This window comes from Triturus cristatus, chromosome 12 (assembly GCF_964204655.1).
Source record: "Triturus cristatus chromosome 12, aTriCri1.1, whole genome shotgun sequence".
Classification (NCBI taxonomy): Eukaryota; Metazoa; Chordata; class Amphibia; order Caudata; family Salamandridae; genus Triturus; species Triturus cristatus.
The window spans coordinates 777844475-777865274 of NC_140595.1; the positions used below are offsets into that span (position 1 = coordinate 777844475).

At 42.6% G+C, this 20800-nt stretch overlaps 1 protein-coding gene across 2 annotated transcripts in view; it reads right to left on the bottom strand.

Moving 5' to 3' along the window:
• WRAP53 (WD repeat containing antisense to TP53) overlaps positions 1-20800 on the bottom strand; it is a 104050-nt gene that overhangs the window by 21306 nt on the left and 61944 nt on the right. For both annotated transcript variants that reach the window (XM_085636708.1, XM_085636707.1), the window contains exons 7-8: positions 19181-19313; positions 14162-14370 (exon numbers count right to left, since the gene is read on the bottom strand). In XM_085636708.1, coding sequence (XP_085492834.1) covers positions 14162-14370; positions 19181-19313 — 342 coding nt within the window. The remainder of the gene's footprint in view (positions 1-14161; positions 14371-19180; positions 19314-20800) is intronic.

Here is a 20800-nt window from a genome sequence, read left to right on the forward strand (position 1 = left end):
TGATGAACGGGAGGAGGGTTATCACATGGCTGTATAAAGCCATGTGATAACCGTCCTTCCATTCCCCATCGTATGCATGCTTTGTATGACAGTATGCATCTTAAACTCCTCAAGCTGTGTAAACTAGAGCTGACCACGCATTCGGTTTCTTCTTAGAGTGTAGGAAAGCTTAATAATTTACAGTCCCTAAAAACATCTTAGACCTATGTAGTGCCTGCCTCTTCCCAGAGTATCAAATCAGTGTTCCCACAGCAGTGAGGGGTCACATGAGAGAGATATCTGGGGCATATGGCTCGATAAACTTTCTATTATGCAGGCACCCCAGTGCCATACGCAGTAGGTGTGGAAGGTCTTCAGAGGGGTGTGACCTCAGGAATAAAGTCGCAAGTAGACGTCCCTCACACAAATGCTGAAGTGTGTAATCAGTTTCCGTAATTTGATGTTCCGCCAACCAAAAAGTTATCCATTGCAACTGCAAGGCTGGTGCAAGTGGGTTCCGCCCATTCAGTATGCCCAGATGTTTTTGCTTTTTGGATCACATGGTTTTGCACTTTTTCCTGTGGGTGAGCCTCACTACATGTGTCTCAAACACAGTAATTGCATGTTAAATGGACTGCACGCGTTTACTGCCAGTGGCCACCTTTTAAGATATGGCAGCTGAGATGCAGCAACGGTAAGCGTCACTTGGCTAGTTATACGAGAACACCTGTACACACACACACACGTGTGTGGGCTGCGTGTAGGAGACTACTGGCATGCATAGCCCGGTAACTAAGCACAGGTAGCCTGGTGCAATGGGGAATCTGCAGGATTAGATATCGACCTAGGGTAGGCTTTATAATGTTGGTGTACACTAACAGGGAAAGCCAGTGCAATTTTACTGTTTTGTCTGCAGTAAGACTTTATTATACACATAGGGAGATAACTGCTTTAGAGTAGTTATGTTTCCTTTGCCCTACGGAGACCAGCAACATATCGAATTGGAGTGTAACCTAGGAGGGAAAATCAATTCTGCAGATTCCCAAAAAATATCTGTACAATTATAGGTCATCCAGAATTGCCATATTTCTCTGACTCATCTCAGGATCAGAGCCCAGGCCTTTTATCACCCTGCTGTGCTAACTTTTTTTTGTTTATTTTTTGTTTAAATCGTTTTTATTAACCTTTTTTGTTTATTTTTGCACGTTTATCAATAAAACATACAGTCGGAACAGCACTCATGTAATAGATGAAGAAAGGAGGGGGAGAAGATTAGTTGCCAGTATCAAGGCACATTTTGACTAGTAATAACATGGCAATGAAAATTCAGACTGCATTGGTTACATCAAGGCTAGTGACAATATCTCAAGAAAGACAGAGTGGTACTGATAAATCCCAGCATCACCCTGCTGTGCTAACTTAATCACACTTCTTAACAGTTCTTCCCTCAGCTGCTGCTCAGGAAAGGGTGGCAGAGTAAATCTACATTTGTTCATTACCTGTCACACTGCCCCAAGAACTGGGTACAGCCCAGCCACCCTAAACAAAGGAGGAAGCCCAGACATCTGGAGCCAACCCAGGAGGGGCTTCTCTTTGAATTTTTGGTGCGAAAGGCACTGGCATGGATATCAGCAAGGCGATGAGATGAGACCCCAGGAGCAGATGTGATCGGTCACGCCATTTTGAACTGTCGCAGCATGCTGTGCAGGCGGGTTGGTATAAGAGTGGAGAGTAGACGTAGAACCTTAGGATTGGCCAGGGGCTGCTGACGTCTGGAACCTTCCTCCCCCCCCTTTAAAAACTCTTTCACTCTCTTGCCTGGTGATTTCGATGTACTTCGCTGCTGGACCCTAGGACCGCCATGGAGAACTAGTTCTCAGAAAGAACTAAGGACCCTGCCCGGTTGACCCCAGGGGGCACCGCCAACGCTAAAAAGAAGCCAGGGGGTGGTATCTGCATTAGCGCAGCAGCTCTCCCAAGGAAGTTTTAGAATAGTAATGACCCTATCTTTGCGGGGTCATATAATCCAGGACCCCTCCAGGATTTTATCAATGTTGCCAAGCACTCCTAAGGCTGGAGCTTTTGTTCTACAGCTGGGAGTGTTGCACCCTCTGGGGGCTGATTGTATGGTTACATTTATTGTGGCCTGAGTATGTCTAAGTAAGGTACAGGTCTTGAAGTGCTCTCTAGGAGATAAGTTTATGGTTGCATATAATGTAGTCATAATGTTATGCCCTTTAGGGACTGTTATATATGATTGCAGTTTTATTTAAAAAAAACGCACAAACACCTTTTTCTCATTTTAAATGCTAAATTGAGATAATGTTGACAATGATTGTGGATCACAGTTAATATGCTTTATTAACAATAATAAGTGGGAGTGGGTCAGGATACACAAGGGGGTGTGTGAGGTATCAGTAAATGCGTGATTTAAGCTCATTCAATTTCTTATTGTTCATATTGCTCATCTCTTCCCTCAATAGTCGCACATTATCTATCCATCTACAGACCTGGGTGTGTGTTGTGGAGTTGCCCCCAAATTACACACTAATGGGAGGAGGTGCTAGAACAACTCCATTGGGCCACAAGCTGGGTGATCCAACATGGGATAAGAAAAATAGGAAACTCAGGAGAAAACGTGCGCTGTTTGGATTAGCATTGGCTAAGCGGCACATAGCCATTAGATGGTTGAGCCCGAGGTCCCCACTGGTGGCAGATTGGCATAGAGACTTGATTAAATGGGTGGGGGCAGAAGAGGTCCATATAAGATGAGTGTGACGCAATGAGAAATAAACTGACGACCTTCTCGCATGGGGAGTTATGATTCACGATCTGACTGAGTTGCGTAAGAACCCCTCCCAGAATGGGGTGGATGTTTGAAGCAGAGAGGAGCTCCTGGACGTATGGGTTCGAGATGTCAAATTGGAGAGCGGAGGGGAACACAGAAGAGAAGAATGGGACCATGATTTCCACGACAACTACAATCAGATGTAGTGGGATTCCTTAGCAACAACATGAGTCTTCCTGACCGACACTTGGGGTAACTGACAGAGCACTGGGTGGTGGGGGAGTTGGTTGTTTACCTTTGGTTATTTTAACTCAGTTTGATGCAAATGTGATGTAAGTTGCATCCTCCTGTGGCAAAAATCCTGTAAGTTCTATTTGAGGGCGGATACTCAACAGACTACAACCTGACTTGTATTAGTATCTGTGCTTTGAAAGGAATTGTATATTTCAAAATGATAATAAAAAGTACTAAGTGCATTGACATCTGATTATTCTTGATGACTGCATTTATGCACAAAGTGATGTGTTTTACATGTAGTTTATCTTGAACCTTTGACCAAGTTAATAGATTGTCCTTACATGTTTGCATGACCAATTAAAGGGTCAAAGGTCATTATGTAATGTCAGTAGTGGTATTTTTGCATCTACAAATGTATACATTTGTAAATTACTGTGTAGTATGTAGGTGTGTGTGTAAAATAAATGTACTTCTCCGTTTTTTAAAGAAAAAGTACTGACTGGAAACTCTTTTATGGAGCATTATATGGAGTGTCAGCGAACGGTATTACTAGCCCATATCACCTGCCCTGCGTAGGTCTTGAACTGCTCTGCCTCGCTACACAGAGAGCCAAGCGCTACAGTGGGGTTCTCAGTTCCCAGCAAGTACAATTGTGGACCTTTTGTGCAGGCCACACAACTAATAGCCCAATTTCCTACAATGTCTATGTAATAATTCTCAAAATTAGGGGCTCACAAGTCCCTGCCGTAGCAGGTAATTTTGTCTGTGCAACCTCCCACCTATCGGGTCCCCAGATTAGATTTCTGAGCATCATATACAGTTCACAAATAATTTTTTTAGGGATAGTAAGAAGGAGATTTACAAAATAATAGTGAAGTCGAGGCAACACAACAATTTCTGACGAAGCAATGCGGGCTGTCGCAGACCGTGAACTGTGGTCCAGAACAAGATCTGTTATTTCAGATAGCAAGTCTAAGTCAGTGTGATATATGTTAATTCCTAAATAACTAAACATGTCAGTTTCCCAAATCAATTTCCGGTCACTCATGTCTATACTTAAAGGCGGCAGGTTCTAGACATTTGAAAATACAAGATTTACTCCAGGTCCAGAGATTCCATTAAAGCCAGGGCGTGGGCAATACCCAAAAAAGTCAGTTGTCATTTCCCCACACATAAAGCAATGCCATGTGGGTACAGTGAAATCACATATGTGACCTTACATAATCACATACCCCAGTCTCTCTTCAGGTGTGCATGGGGTTTTCTTTGACTCAATCAAAGCTGGCTTCTTACACAAGCCTTATCCTCTAGAACTGCATTGGCTCTTTCTTGCTTCCAGAATCCATTTTGAAGTCATTGTGATTTATAAAGCACGTTCACTAGTCGCTATTCCTTGACCTGAATAAGAGAACTCCAAGAAGGTATCCAAAAAGCAGGTTACTTTGCAGCCTAATTGATTTTTAGGTCGAGCGCTGTCTGGAAGATCTGTTGTATGTACTTTGTGGGATTTGGAGATCAGCCCTAGGACTTGTCTGCTTCCGCCTTTGCTTAGGGACTTTTTCTGTTCAACTGCCTCTATTTAACTGTCTTGATAGAAAACAACCAGTAGAGGTCAGTAATATACAGGAATCACTTTAGCATTCTCTAGATTCCAGCCCATAGAAACATGTATTCAGCGACCACATGTAGACAATAATATTTTTTTCACATCTTGTATTTTCAGTTATATGACAACCAAAGGGTCTGATTTTATATTTAAAACACCGCTTTGAACAATAACATTTCCTGCTGATAGGTAGCATGTCTCTCCATGTGTTCCGTAGTTTGGTGCTTACTTTCCCTTCATATTGAAGAACAGTAGATGTTTCAGCACCCAGGCTGCATAGCTAAATACATATGAGGTCCCAAAGGCGAGACCGATTGTTTCTGGCTGCAAAGTGCTCATTCATAGCTACCATACAAATACAAGTTGTGGACAGCTCCTAGGCAAGCTCAAGAGCTGGCAAAGAATCAATTTATGGCATGGATTTCCCTGGAACTGGTGCAATTTTACAACTCTATTTAGAGACAGTATACAGTTTGTCTCTTGCCACAGTGTCCAAGTGTCTATCACAGCCAGCAATGAGGCAGAGTGGCACAGTTTCATATGTTGCAAACTACACATGTAGGTGGTATATCATAACAATATGTAGATATAGGTGGAATATAAACACAAATATTAATAAGAGATCAGACTGTTTAAAAATTGTGGTTATCCCGATTTAACCACCACATTCCAAAACTGGAGCCTCCATTGGACTTTGACCAAACAAAGCATCTAAACGGTACTGAGCTTCAGCGAAAAACCTTCCAGTTCAAAAACCAGAACATCAATCGAACTGCTACTTAAAGTATTAGAGCCCTGGTAGTGGAGCTTGCACTGCTACAGAGTTAAACACCACAATCCAATATAAATAAGAAGAATTTATCTGTGACAAAGAATCAGAGTGCTTTAGATGTAAATAACCGTCTCAGACACACCCAGAGCTAACTACACGTGGGTCCCTGCAGCCAAGGGTCAAACACTGATCATCTCAAGGTGCAATCAGAACCCTCTAAATACAACTCCCACTCCGAACACTGGTGACCTGGGAAACTGAGTTTCCACCACTCCAGAATATACCTATCATAATACGACAAATACCAACGGTCTCACATATTTCACAATGCTCATAGGAATCATTTTCCTACCTACTTTTGTTTTCCTTTCCTACCTTCAACTTCTATCCCCCTCCCTACTATCCTAGCTCATAATCATTGCGCCCATCTATCCACCATTCTCCCTCGATTTTGTGCAGGAAATTGGTCCAAGTGGGCTCTTATGCTGAAGAAACCTTTTCTCTACCAGCAAGCGAGATTTACTGGGAAGGAAGACTAAAAATAAAAATGATGGTTATTACTAAGGCAGTTTATTATTTTTCTTTACTGCTGATTTTTGTTTTTGGCATCCAACACACGCATATGCACCAATATATGCACCATATATGTGTATGTTACATGACCCGCCCCCCCCCCCCCCAAGAAAAAACGAATCTGAAAATATAACATCAGAAAATGAAGGCAATATCTTTACAAAAAAAAGTAACTCCTTCAATAGATAAACAAAAGTATGCAAATGTCCAACATCTACAAGGTCCCTTGGGGGCGGGGGGGGGGGGGGGGATGTCCTATTAGAAGCAGGGACAATAGCTTAATATTTGTCTTTTAGAACTCTGGCACAAGACACATGTCCCTACTTACTGCAACCTCCCCCTTGAGAGGCCCACCAGCTCAGTAGAGGTATCCTCCCTTCAGCCACACCTTCAGCCACACCAAACATGGACCAGCAAATAAATCAGAAAGGCAATGACTTTCACTTTATCGTGGCTCACCACAGATTAAGTAAATATTTGATTGCAGCTTCCAGAGTAAATGTATAGTTCTGGCTGCATGGGTAAACGTTTGGCAGGTAACTCGATCATCCATTTCAGTCCAAAAGCATTCAACTCTATCTTAATTACCATTACGGCATTCTTCCTTGAAGGAGTGTCCAAGTTCAGATCAGGGAACAATAAAAATCTAGCATCTCTACAAAGCATCTCTTTTTTCCAGCTAGTTCCAACTCACATGGGCCTGGTTATTGCATCAACAAACCACCTATCTGGCCCCAGGACCTCTTATAGGAATTGTGACGCATTTAGTGATGACAGTATGCTCTGTATCTTCCAGTATCTTCAAAAGACATCAAACCTAGTTCACTCTGAACTAGTCTGTAATGATCTCAATAGGGACCCCAGGATTTCCATTAATGCACCCCGCAATTATTATCCAAGTTCTCAGTTTTGGAATATAGCTGCAGCACACCTTTCATTGTGGATCTCCTAAATTCTTCTACTTCCAACCAGGGACAAGGAAACAAGAGCCATGTCCTTCTCCAGTGCGTCATCACATACTTCAGCTTACACATTGCTTGTTCAAAGTCCACCAGATGTCAAGAAAAGCCCTCAAGTTACTTTTAATTTGCAATTTATTTGTATTTCCTTAAAAGTGTCTTTCCTTAAATTGGTTTCCTACAATGTGGTTTCTAAGTTTTTGTTTTTCCATTAATTCACATACATCACAAAAGAACAATTTTTGTAAAACGTCCTCAAATCAACTAATTTTATGCAACCCTAAATTGAGAGTGGTAAGAATAACCTCCTATTCCTAAACTTGGATACCCAGGTACATTTAAAAAAATGCAGAACTTTCTTTGATATTCATTTTTAAAATCATTTAATTTTATATGATGAATTGATGCATGGTCAAAACAAAATGAAAAATCATAATCATAGGCTACAGCTCTTTTATATACTGTGGTAATCTTGTATTTGTGGACAACTGACGTGCACTATATATTTCTGTACCCAGAAGAGTTAGATGGATGTAGCGGTTTAATAATTTTGTAGATCACTTTAAGTGCAAAAATATTATGGGTGAAAATACTGCCGCCAATTTAGTGTTTTGACTTTCACTATGTAATTTATGTCAATGATTAACCTTTTGGCAAATCATTAGCAATATACACAGATAAACTTCTGCTCTGAACCTCACTACTTCTCAAAATGTATAGCTTTCCGGGTCCACATCTTTTCCTCACAAACTGCAAGCAGACTGAAACTGTAAAATAGGCAATACTAACCACAACTTAGAAATCTGCAAAAACTGTGATGGAAAACCTTTTTTTTTTTTACAACTTCTGCCAGTTTCTGAATAGAATGAGGGCAATGTTATCATAGCAAACATTTTGTTGATTTAAATTATTTTAACAAAAAATGAATTGGCAATTTTTTAAAATTATTTTATTTAATTCTGGGAAAACCACAAATTCTTGCTACTTTTACAACTTGTGGGGGTGAAAAGAGGAGACAAAGTTGACCTGAATTCCTTTTCTAGAAAAATGTTAAGAAGGTTTAAGAGCAAACTGCCCCATATGTCAAAAAAGGCTCAGCATTGAGGAGGATAGGATCAAGCAAAGGAAGTCCTTGAGCCAATGAGGCCCGTCAGAAATGTGATTAATATTTTGGGAGTGGGGTGATTTAGGGGGGGGGGGTGTGATATTGCACCTCAAGAAATAATAACAACCCTTGTCAGGGTGAGCCCTCAAGTCACTAAATTAACCTCAAGCCCCTGGTAGCTATGGCACAGAGTAGACAGGTTTAACTTGAGGCAAAATGTAAAGGGGCCGATTTGGATGTCAGTAGGAAAGCTTCCCACCAACATTAAAGGCAGCCTTATTACAATGAAGGCTGTCTGATTTGAAACCGGACGGCCAATCCAGCTGGCTTCCGATCAGCTCAAGGAGCCCGTCAGCCAGTCGGAGGCCGCACAATCCCCTACGGACGGCGTTTCCGCCGTGGGGATTATGATGTTGGTTTCCAGCAGGCTTTTCATATCTGTTTTTTCGACATGAAAAGCCTGTCGGAAAGCGACTTTGGGGACCCCTAGCAGGGCCCCCATGCCTCTGCAGCCTCTGGTTGGGAGCTTGGGGGGAACCTATGGTGCCTCCCTGTAAATTTCTGCACCATGTGGAATGCACCATTAGGTGCCTGCCACGCGTTGCAGGGATTTACAAAAGCTCCCATTTCACTATGGGAGCTTGTGCTGCAGCCAGTTTCCGACCGCAGCACAAGTTCCCATAGAGAAATGGGAGTCTACAACCGCACCATGTGTGATCACATCCAAATAATGCGGTCGGGAACGCCGACAGGTGGTCGGTCGGTCGGTCCCAATTACGCAACGAGTCAGGCAGACATGAGTCAGCCCCAAAGTATTTATGCATCACCCAAATAGTAGAAATGTCAAAATGCAGAACAATAGAAATACCCAAAAACGAATTAGACAGATAGATTAAATTTTAATAAACGAAAGGCACCAAACTGACAAAATCCAATATGAGGAGCCGGAGATATGAATTTTTAAAGTTTTAAATAGGAATAGTGCCAAGAAGCATAAAGTGCCAAAGATAGTCAATGGCCACAGCAGACTGGACCTAGGCACACTTTGAAGCGGATCGCAATGGAAAGTGGGGCAGATATACCAACTAGGTTTGCTGGTCAAATACTTTATCTTCTGATTTTAGTCCTTTAAGCCTTAATCCACCATAGGAATACACTTCTAAAGCCCCCTAGGACTTCAAGGGAGGCACTTAGAGACTGTCAGACAGAGGCCAACAGCAGGGTTCAGTACAGGCCCAGTTGGCACTGATCAGCTGGGCAGTTTCAAGACAGGCCTCTTGTAGTTTGTTGTATCCCTGTAGCTTACACAGGTGGTCAGTCTTACGGCCTTTGGAGTCCACTTCTTCTCCTGGGTACAAAAGGGAGCAGGTTGAATCCATCAGGGCTCCTTTCAGGTCTCAGGCAGCGGGCAAGTCCTCTTTTGTTCTTCCTCAGGTGCACGAGTGCCCAGAAGTGGGCACCTAGAGATGCCACACTTATGACTGGCATGAGGTAGTGGGTGGAAATGACTCCTGGGCATGCCCTTACCAATAAAGGTAAAGGTTCCCTGGGACAACCCTATCCACTGAGCATTTTCAAGAGGGCAAAAGACTTCAGCCACACTAAACCTGGACTCAGGGGTGTGTGCAGAGTGTACTATGTTAATCCAAGTGCCCTCCCAATCTACCACTAAAATCCAGTTTCAATAGACACTGTACCCACATTAAACCCAGAAACCGAAGTCTGGTATAACAATTGTTTTTCCAGCAACCAGACAGTATGGGCATTCTGTTTCCCCTCCTTTAAGAACGCCCCAAAGTGTTACATGTACTTCTAGCAGGATAAGAAACTACTGACAAAAAGGATACTCACAGCCCGCATCCTGCATTTTGGAGGTGCAAAGGAGTCATCTCTTCCCATTCAGGTGACCCTATTGTTTGTTCTTGAGAGGCATTTCAAACTGTTTTACACACCTATTCAAAGGCTAAATACTGACCGACAGAAGTGGGAGAGCAAATGCAAATAACTTCAGGCAGAGAAAAGGGGACATTCTAAAAGGTATTTTTCCTTAATATCTATCACAAATTTGACTTAATCATTGAATTAGATTTTTGGTAATTATTAAAAATTGTTGTTCAATTATTTTTCTAGATAATCCTATTACCCGCGATGCAGTATTAGGATTTTTAATCTGTACTCCTGTTTTCTACATAGGACATCTAGTCATTCCACAGAAAAAAATACCTTTTGGTATTTGGTATATAGGGACATGTTAATATTAAATTTCTACATGTCCTACTTTTAAATATCATGCACACTGCCTTGTTAACTATAATGCCCATGTAGGGGTAACTTGTTAATATTCAAAATGGAAGTTTTGACCTTTCAAAAGGGTTTATTTTGATTGGCCGAACTACGGTTTTTCCACTGCTACAGTTAAGCTACACATGGCAGGCTAAAGCTAAGTTTGCACTACCAATGTAGTGGATGGCATCATAGGTGTTGCAGTGCACTAGAGGCAATTACTTCCAGACCCTGGGTACATCTTGTGCTAGAAACTAAGGACCCATAGATAAGTTAATTATATCAATTAGGAATATGCCAATGTACCCATGTTTAAAGGGGGAGCACAAGTACTTACCTGCTGATTAGCAGAGTTAAGGAGCACAGAGTTCTAAAACCATAATGTAGGGATCAGCAAGAGGCAATAAGTTTGGAGTGACCACAAAGAAAGACAGATTTACTACAAGGCTTTAGCGGCCAAGCAAGTTTAAACTCTATGGGTCAGCCACTAGTAGTATGGATTAGGAAAGATGCCCAGGTATAGGGCTTTCCATGAGATGGCGGATTTCAGAATTGGGTATTATCTATATGTAGATTACTTTGCTGTCCAAGACGGGCAGGCACAATGCTGCTATTACAGATCTTTATGGAAAGACCTCCAGCCCGATTCTGAATTGGAACAAATCCATTCTTGTTTAGATTAGAGGATGGGATGTGCAGTCTGAGCGAGCAGCAGCTTCTGGCATAAACCAGGTGTTTTAAATACTTGTAAATGCACACTTCTACATATTTGAAGACTTGCTGGGAACTTTACATAGTTCCCACTCCATTGGATTTACGCAGGGGCCTGGATATGCCCTTCCAATACCTATATTGGGATGAGAGGCCTTTTTCAAAAGGATTGCACTTCCAAGGCTACTCTGTGTCCTTCATAATTACCCATACGGTATCCCAAATCAATTTTATATTACAGTCAGAGCAGTTACCCGCTCTGTTCTGATTGGGGAAGAGGGCTCTAGGATCTCATGGGCCAAGTGTATCCAATAACCATACAGTGGCAGCTTTGCATGACTTTCAGAAGAATTGGGACTTCACCAATCCAACTTTAGATACCTTCAGGTGAGAAATGACTTAGAGAAGTATCACATGCATTAAACATAAAGAACTCCTTGAGTTTAGCCCATAACAGAGCCTGTTAGTAGATGCAGGATATTGTGGATATGCCACTCACTTATATAATTAACACACCCAATCCATTCATAGCATTAAGGACCCAATGGGAAGAAGTGTTGGGGGGGGGGGGGCGTCGCTGACCAAGAGGAGTGAGCAGAGGTTTAAGATGGTTCCCCACAAATCCCCAATATCAGTCCGCATTAGTCTGATTCACTTCAAAATCTTTCATAGATATTACTATGCCCCAGCACTTTAATAAAGATGTAGACTGAAGATTGCAACTAATCCCACGTCATGTGGAAGTGTTAAGATACATGTTGATTCTTGCATCTAACTGAATTAACTCTGGCACAAGTGCTGGGAATACCAGGTGGAATGATCCTCTAAAATGGAACTACTGTGAATAATGAGTGGGTAGAAAAGTACACATTAAATCCCTAAACTGATTGGCATGGGGTGTCTATTGGCAAAAACGGACAATACACACCACTAGCGCAGCAACAGCATGCCACCATTTGCTGAGGGAGTTTGAGGGATGGATGGATCTGCTTACATGGCAAAGGGTATATACTTGGTAAGGGTCTGTCCAAATAAACATAAAATGATTTGGACCCTCATTTTGTGCTAGAAAAATGTGAATCCAATCCAACCAGCCCATGTGGATGGCTTTTCAACCTGCATAGGTAAATCTGTCTACTTGTCTTGATACGTTACTGCAAAAATAAAACTTGATAAAAGGGGAATATATATATATATATATATATATATATATATATATATATATATATATATATATATCCTAAACACCCACTTCCACACCTCCTTCAGATAAACGGACATGGACCACCAAATCTTTCTGGCTGAGTTTGTTAACAAGAGCTGTCCGCCACTACGCGTTTTGTCCGCCTTCGGCCTTGATCATATATAGTGGCGGCTCCTCCACTATGGCGGAGGAGCGTTTCCCCACTGCTTTTAAGCAGTGTGAAGAAGAAGCATAAAATGATAATAACTTTAAGTTATTATCATTTTATACTTCCTGCTGCTTTGCGGGCGGGCTGCTCTGCTCTTGGAACAGAGCAGGGGAGGAGTGGTTTGCCCACTCCTAAGTGCGCAATGACTGTTTGGTCAGCCCTCTTGTGCCGCCCAAACCAGTAATGCGCACTTTCCCCATTTTCCATGCAGGCTGCATTACAGTCTGCATGGAGAACAAGCCCAAGCTCCCATTCCCTGGTTGAGCGTCCCACCAGGACTGGTCTGGGAACCCTGGGTGCCTACGAATCACAAAGGTGCATTGCATCGTTGTGATTTGTCAGTGGGGCCTGGCTGTGCTTCCGTTGGAGACAGAGAAGAGCAGGAGCGGAGACGCAGGACCCAGCGCAATTGTAAGATTCTTTTTTCTGCTGTTTTTTTTTGTAAATGTGCGCGACCCGCCTGCCCACCGCGAGCCATGCTGGCCGCACTATAATAAATATATATATTTTTTTTTTTCCCACCAAATTCCCACGAACTGTGACAGGGCACACAGCAGCTCGCAGACCATCCGGTCTTCATTTCTGGCTTTCCTGGCGTCCCGACAAGTTCTCTCCATGCCTGACGCGTTTCGATGCTACACGCATCTTAGTCATAGGCTTGCTTGCAAACTTGCGAAAAGAGCTCTTCTTTTATTTCTATTAATGGCATGCTTAATTAGTTAATTGCCCTAAGTGGGTCACCGCGTAGTGCGTAACAGTCTGGCATACTGGGACTTGTAGTCTTTTTTAGAGCATCAATATTTCCCTAAGTGGGTTTTCCGTCAAGTTGCACATTTAGCATCTGTTCTCTAAAATCACAAGGCTTATGAAAGATCTTGGCGTGGATATCACTGATTTTAGCAAATTTGAGAAAGCCCTTCTTCAGCAGAGTATTGGCTAAGGTCTGATACATTTTGGACATCATGTATATTTTGCAATTTTATATCGTGCGAACACAGCCCATGGGCATTGAAACACTTTAAGTGGGCACCAGACTAAGTGATTTGCAGAGAATCAAAGGATGTTCAGCCAAAGCCAAGACTCAAACCAGGTTCCCTAGATCCAAAGTCGGCAGCTCTGGCAGTAAGGCCACATCCATATTTCTAACTTTATGTGTGAAAGTCATATACAAGAAGTATGGCTGTGTATGATCACGTCTAGGGGGCACATTCTCTGTTGAAATGGTTTAGTTACGTGAAAAAAAGAGCAGCAACACATTTTTGAAGGATCACACAGAGACTTGCTTGGGAATATTTGTAAGGGTTTGTTTTAAAACTGGACCTGGGGACATTGTTCAGCACATCTGCACTGGTGCATAAACAGGCTAATAATTTTAAATATTACTTACAGATAAACTAGGATTTTCAAGACGTACCATAGGCTTGTGGCTCACCAGTTGTCCCGAACCACAGTTTAGGAAATACTGCTGTAGACAATGTTAGTCACAAAATAGGAAAGTGATAATAGTAACTGAATAATAACTTTTCATGTATGACTTCCACCATTTCTAAGTGCTGTAAATGATAAATAGTATTATTAGGCATGTCAGTGGTACTCAATTTGCCAAGGGTGGACGGCTGAATCCATCCCTGACTTTCAAGAGGACTGCAATGGTCAGAGGTAAGCAATAACTCACTGAGGCAGATCCCAATGTCTGCCACACATTTAAGTTACAGTAAGATAACTAGCCTTCTTACCTTTCGCCCGCCGCTGTACACACAGTTGCCATCTGGAGAGAACATCACATGCGTGAGGCCACCTTGGTGCCCTTGGAGGACCGTGACGGCAATGCCCTCTCGTTTTGAGTATAGGGCCACCGTCTTGGAATATGAACCACAAGCATAGATGTCCTGAACTGGACTAAAGGCAATGCAGGATACAATCCCGCTCTGCCCACGCTTCTTTACTGTAAACAAGGGAAAAGCGAAACAAGACAGTGAATTAAGAGATGTTGTCAGGCTGAGCCTTCAAGCCCATTTAACCCTCTGTCTAATCGCAATGTGTTTTCTTCATTATTGATAACTTATTAAGACTACTTCACCCTTGCTCCAGGCGACTGTTCATGAATCATTCACTTCTAATTAAAGAATGGAAGGAAAATGGGGGCTTTGTGGCTAGCCGAAAGTAAAAAAAAAATAGTATTAATAATCTTTGGGACAGTACATGTATTGGTATCAGCCTTTATACCGGAGAATCTTTCCAGCCTAAGTGCACAATTTGATAAATTGAATTCTAGTTACCCACTGGGACACAACTAAGGTCAGTTCTCGGTTACACAAATACAGTCTGGTTTGCCCTGTGTTCAAAATCATGGTTATAGCATAAGACATTGTAGAAGACAACAAAAAACACAGATGTTTCAAATTCTACAAAATAAAGTGTCTTGGCTGACCACACTGAGGGTAAGAGCCAGTTCATAGGTCAGTTTAATACATCACACTATTATGGGTGATATGTTGTAAATCCTCTTTCCATTTCGCTGTAAATAGCATGTACAACCATGGCTTGGCAGTTCGGGCTGGACTGTTCCCATGAGGCATGTATGACATTGTTCTGCATTCTGTCCATCAACTGTTTTTTTGCATTTGTCACCCCGAGTGGGAAGGGTATGCCCAGACGTGGGTCCCGTGCTCTCCATGCTACTGGAATCAAGCTATCCTGGCTGAAGAGGGGTGAAACCCCGAAACCGGTCCTAGGATGCTTGTTTCCAGTCCAGGGAGGACCTGGCTTGGCAGTTCGGGCTGGACTGTTCCCATGAGGCACAGGGTCAAGACTAATTTGCATATGGCTGGGTTCAAACTGGAACGGCATGGTGAGCAAAAAAACTATGGATTTAGGCCCAGATCTCTGTACTGGGGTGAATGTATGACATTGTTCTGCATTCTGTCCATCAACTGTTTTTTTGCAATAGCATGTACAACCTCCAGGGTGTATTGAGCATGACATGGGGGGGAGGGGGGGGGGGGGGAGAGATCCACGTTTCTGTTTGTGGGACATTCAGGGGCTCCCTCCAGAGTATTTTGGTATTGGAAGTAATGCTGGCCTTCTTTTTTCATCCTATCATGTACTGACGATTAACAGGAGCTCAGATTTATTCTACTGAATTAGTAACACTCCACAAAATCCTGACTAACTGGCTTGCACTTACTCTACAACCATAAAAGGATTGCTGTCTTTGGTACACTTAGTGGTTTCCTTAGGACCTTTATGAATTCCTATATTGTCTCACAGCTCCCATTTAGTTTTAAATAATTTTCTTGACCGTAAGATTCTAGACAGTTGCCATAATTCACCAAAATAAACACTGAAACCTTCTCTGACACTCCGTCCCAAATCGATGTAAGCGTATTATAAAGATTGGTGCTAATACCACAACTGTAATCACTGTAACTCAAAGGGAGCACAAGAGAGAGAGTGGACAGTAGCGAGACAACCAGAAGACATTTGCAGCACAGCAGATCACATCACAGTAAATGGGAACCAATGCTCACACTCCCGGAGATGTTGTACTCTAGAACTTCCTAAATAAGTCACCAACAGGTCAATCAATAAAGGGCCACAAATTACTATAGCCGACAGATCTCTTAATCATGTCGGATTCCAGATCAGGTAACAAAAGTAAAAAGGTATCTCCTAGTTTTACAACTCCCACTAATTTGTGGGTATACTGCTGAGAGAAATGTCACACCACTCCGCCCAGTGAGGTACTGCCATCACAGTTTAACCTGATGTAGGGTCTCCTCTCTTAGCTCCTGCCTGCACTCTGTAAACCCACTGTCTATGTTGTTGATCTGGACACTCTGAAAAGGTTTCCAATTCACTGAGCTTCTGAGTCAACGTCTCAGTAAGCAAATTCACAGGATTGACCGTCTGTCCACCCCCACCAGCCCCTCAAACACCCTCTGCCTTATGTTGCCCAGATCTTCAATCTGGATGTTCAGCCTCATAATTCTGCCAACCAAAGCTCCTATTGTTGTCCGCTTCTGGGTTTGCAGCAATTAGACCCTGCTGTCAGGCTCCATCTGGGCCAGTTGTGCTTTCCATTATCATAAAGCGCAGCAATCGATCACTTTACCATTCTCTCTCTATCAGTCCACTCAGAGTCCACATAATTCTGGAATGTGGGAGGGGAAGTCTCCAAGCATAAAGTCCATTTAATTGGCCCCGGTCTCGGCCACAGAATGCACAAGACTTCTACACAAATGGGATTGGTCTTCGGTTACGGTATCACCAACCCATTCGCTCCTCCACCTGCACACATCCAGAACCATACATGCCTCCTTGCGGTGCTGGTACATCGAAGAGGTTCATCTTTGAAGTGCACTTGCATGGGTGCTTCCAATCTCTAAAAGTCCCTCAAGCTATTCAGGACTGCCCCACTGACTTTCCTGGACCATTACCAACATCTCTCATGTAGAAGCACAATTCAACACGGCTGGGGAAGCCAGGAAGGGAACTTCCCCATGACACTCTCTGAAGCAGACACCAAAGGAAATATGCAACTGAAGTACCTCTGGCCACCCTCAGCCATTCAAAATGGTCTGGAGAGCTGAGAAGTGGGGTCTTCAGGAGATGCCCAAGGAAAATGCAGATATCTTACAAAGCTCCTATTGAAAATGATCTCCGGACAATGTGTTTGGTGGAGCAAAGACACTAAATAGTCCCCTGCATTTGCTCCTTCACTTCAGCCCATCAGCTCATGCATTATTTGGTAGGATGGAACACACTCTCTATTAGTTGTGATTTTTAAGCATCTTTCTAGGAAGGAGGTCTAAAAGGATTAAAATAAACAATGGCCTCAGAGTGCAAACTGGATGTGCATTCTATGAAGCATGAATGGATAAAAGTCTACATTTGCCACCGCATAAGCGCCCCACACTGGACATAGTGAATAACAGGCACCAATTCTCTTGGCTATACGAAGAATTTGACCATACCGAAAAGTAGACGGGTCAGTAATTTAACTATTCATCTTCAATCAGGAATGTTGCCACCTTTATACAAGGATTTCCCATGGACAACCCAAGGAAACTATCAAATACAGATAATGTAGATAACCTTCAATTTCCTGTTATCGAGGATGGTTATATCTATAGCCATGCAACACAAGATGCCCAATTGTTGTAACCTCATCAGGCATACTACACTCCCCAAAGAGAGGCATTATTTTGTTGTTACGCTTGCTACTCTCAGAGGTTTTGCAGCACTGATCCTGCAAATTCTGAACCTAAACCAGTACAGTGTATTATGCAAGCCATTATCCAGCTGCCCAAATGGCAAATTGTTCCTTGGCACCTTAGTAATAGTGTCTAAGATGCCAAGGGAATTGTGGGTACGAACCAATCTTGACATTGAAGACAATGTACTTCAAAGATAACACAAATTTAGGATTCAAGGCATTATAATACATATGGACAAGAAGCTTGTGCCCAAGGTGGCTGTAAACATTACAAGAACATGTATCCCATGTTAAATGATATGTGCACTGGAGTCAATTACCTCAGTTTGCAATATTAATAAAATATAGCGTTGACAATTGACAAACCTGATTAGTACATACTGCGGAGTCCTGGGAGCATTGCTTATTTGGGTTGTATGACACAACCATGCCTTAACAATGTAGTCTTTACAACAACGCATGCCTTTACAATGAATTTTGTTTTAAAAACATGATTGGTAAAGGTATAGGTGTGGTAAAGATCCCACCCCAGGACCCCTCTGCCAGAGCCCTAAAATTCAGCCCTCCTGCATTGTAATCTACCGGTCCCAGCAATATTAACTACGCTGACCCCCTACCTTGAGCCCTAAAACCCGGCACCTAGCCCAAAAAACTACCCCAACCACAGCACCCCCACCCTGAGCCCTAAAAACTGCCCCGTCCTGAAAACTGCCTCCCCTGCCCTGAGCCCTAAAACTTGGCCCCCTGTCCTAAAAACTACCCCGAACCCAGACCCTCGCCCTGAGCCCTAAACCAGCCCCCCTCACTCCCCCCCTCCCTCCCCCCCAGCCAAAACACTAAACAGCGTTTTGGTCCTTCCCGCCATAAGGCTTCTGGATCCTCTCCCCGCTCAAACAGCTAGAATGCCAACGGCCTTAACCACTCATATGCGTGGTTAAGGAAAGCGTTGTTCAGATTGCGAGGAAACAGTAAGCGTGCTTAGGCCCAGGTTGTAAAGACCGTTTGCCCCGATTTGTACCAATTCAATTTGTTAATTATTATTTTTGGCTTGATTTCTTTTGGGGCTATCTGGTTAATAAAATATCAGCACCCACAGAAGCAATTGTAAAGGAAGTAATGGTATAACTTGGAAGGAGTGGCTTACTGAGCAGCACAACTTATTTGGGGAAATGCAGAGTCATGGGATTTCAAAAAGTAAGGTTTTAACTAATTTCAACATGAATTAGTCAGACTAGATACCCAGATTCACAGGTTAACCTGAAGTAGGTGTACTGGCTAATACAGGGGAATCTGCATCACTACATCTTCAGGGTGCTATACACTTACGCAAACCTTTCAGTGTACATGCTGCAAATGGGATTTATTGCCAACATATTTGGTAAACATCCATTATGTAATATTGCAAGTGTTCCCTAAAGCAGCAAACCATGAACTTAGCCACCAACTTTATGTCAAACCTGATCCCTAAATAAGGCTTGACAACAGCGCAACAGAACACTTGACATTGCAGTTCTCGGCTGTGCGTCTCACCACTTACCAAAAGTTGGCCTCTTCTCACAATCTCGACCCGGCCGGGAAGTGTCAAACACCCTCACCATCTTATCGAAGCCACAGTAGAGGTGTGATCCGTCTGGGGTAAAGCAGAGGGAATGAGCAGAGGTCAACTCATCCTGGAACAAGAAGAAAGAAACAGGAACATTGGGATGCTTGCACTATGAAATTTGAGTTCCATTGCTGATACTGAGCACAACTAGAGCCACAAAATAGAACACTGCACCTACCAAGTACATAGACGACCTAAAAACGTTCACAGATTTCTATTAAGAGAAATAACTTGCATGATGTATTCATTCTGCTGACTCATGCAATTTTAGTGGAAGCAAAAATGGACCACCTCATACAATGGATCACCAACTTGTTCCCAGATTGGAGATTAATGTTGAACTGAAACTACCCCTAATTAAAGCTTGCAGTCATTTATTTATTCCTTCCTTTCCTATTTGATATTAGTCAGACTTTGGCAGCTACGTTGCCTGTTAACCTCTCATTAACTTAGTTTCTGATCCCATCAATGGTGGCACACTATCCATAGCTCTGGACATCACACAATTGAAGTCCCCTGTCCATATTAATGGGACATTAATATAATGCTTGACTATTATAGCTAGTTTCTGGGGGAAATTCACATCTACCATGGCAGATCAAAAATACTCAATAGGCACAATTCTGGATGATTGTCTAAACCATTAATTAGCAGAAATCTACCCCTAGGAGCCATTTCAGATCACCCTGGTGGTGATCTGAAATGGCAGGTCACCAGCTGTCTAAACCAACAGGCCACTCAAATGACAAGAGCAGCCTACCCTTCCATTTTATATACATCCTTCTAAGACTCCTATTAAATCAAATGCGACATAAAGCGGAGAAGAAATATATTTAAGTTGCATAACTAAGAATGCACTGCATCGTCTGGTGTAATTATTCAAACCGCAAATATTCCATGTTATTACTCTAGCCTGTCCTGCCAGGCTAGAGTAATAACATGGAATATTAATCACCTTTCATCTCTTTGGAACACAACCGTATTCCTGCAATTTAGTTCCTTATAGAGAAAGGAATCCGCCTAAAACCATTTCACACCTGGCACCACCCTCATACCAATATAACTACATAAATAGACCAAATACGAAAAACACTCGATCTGGACTTAAAAAAAAAAAGAAAAAAATGAAGAAGTTAAAAAAAAAGAGTCCAGGACACAGATATCCTCTTTCGTGTCCATATAAAAAAAAGCAACAAAATATAACAAGCATTTACAATGCAATGGTCTCGGCATCGTTAAAGTTAGAGCTATTGGCATTGCTCATGACATTATTTTTGTTTATGTATTTGTTTTTAAAACATTTAAAGAAACGGCATTGTTATTAACACTGTCAATAGCTTAATCACTCTCAAATGCGAGACCTATTGCATTTGCACCCACACACAGAGCCACACACACAAAGCCACCCACACACACACAGAGCCACCCCCCCTTATTACCTGGTCCACATCAGAGACGTTGACAACTTTTTTGGACTGTGCCACATACCCCAGGACACCAGTATCCAATGGGTAGACAATCTCGGAATCAGGCATTACCAGGCACTCATCCACG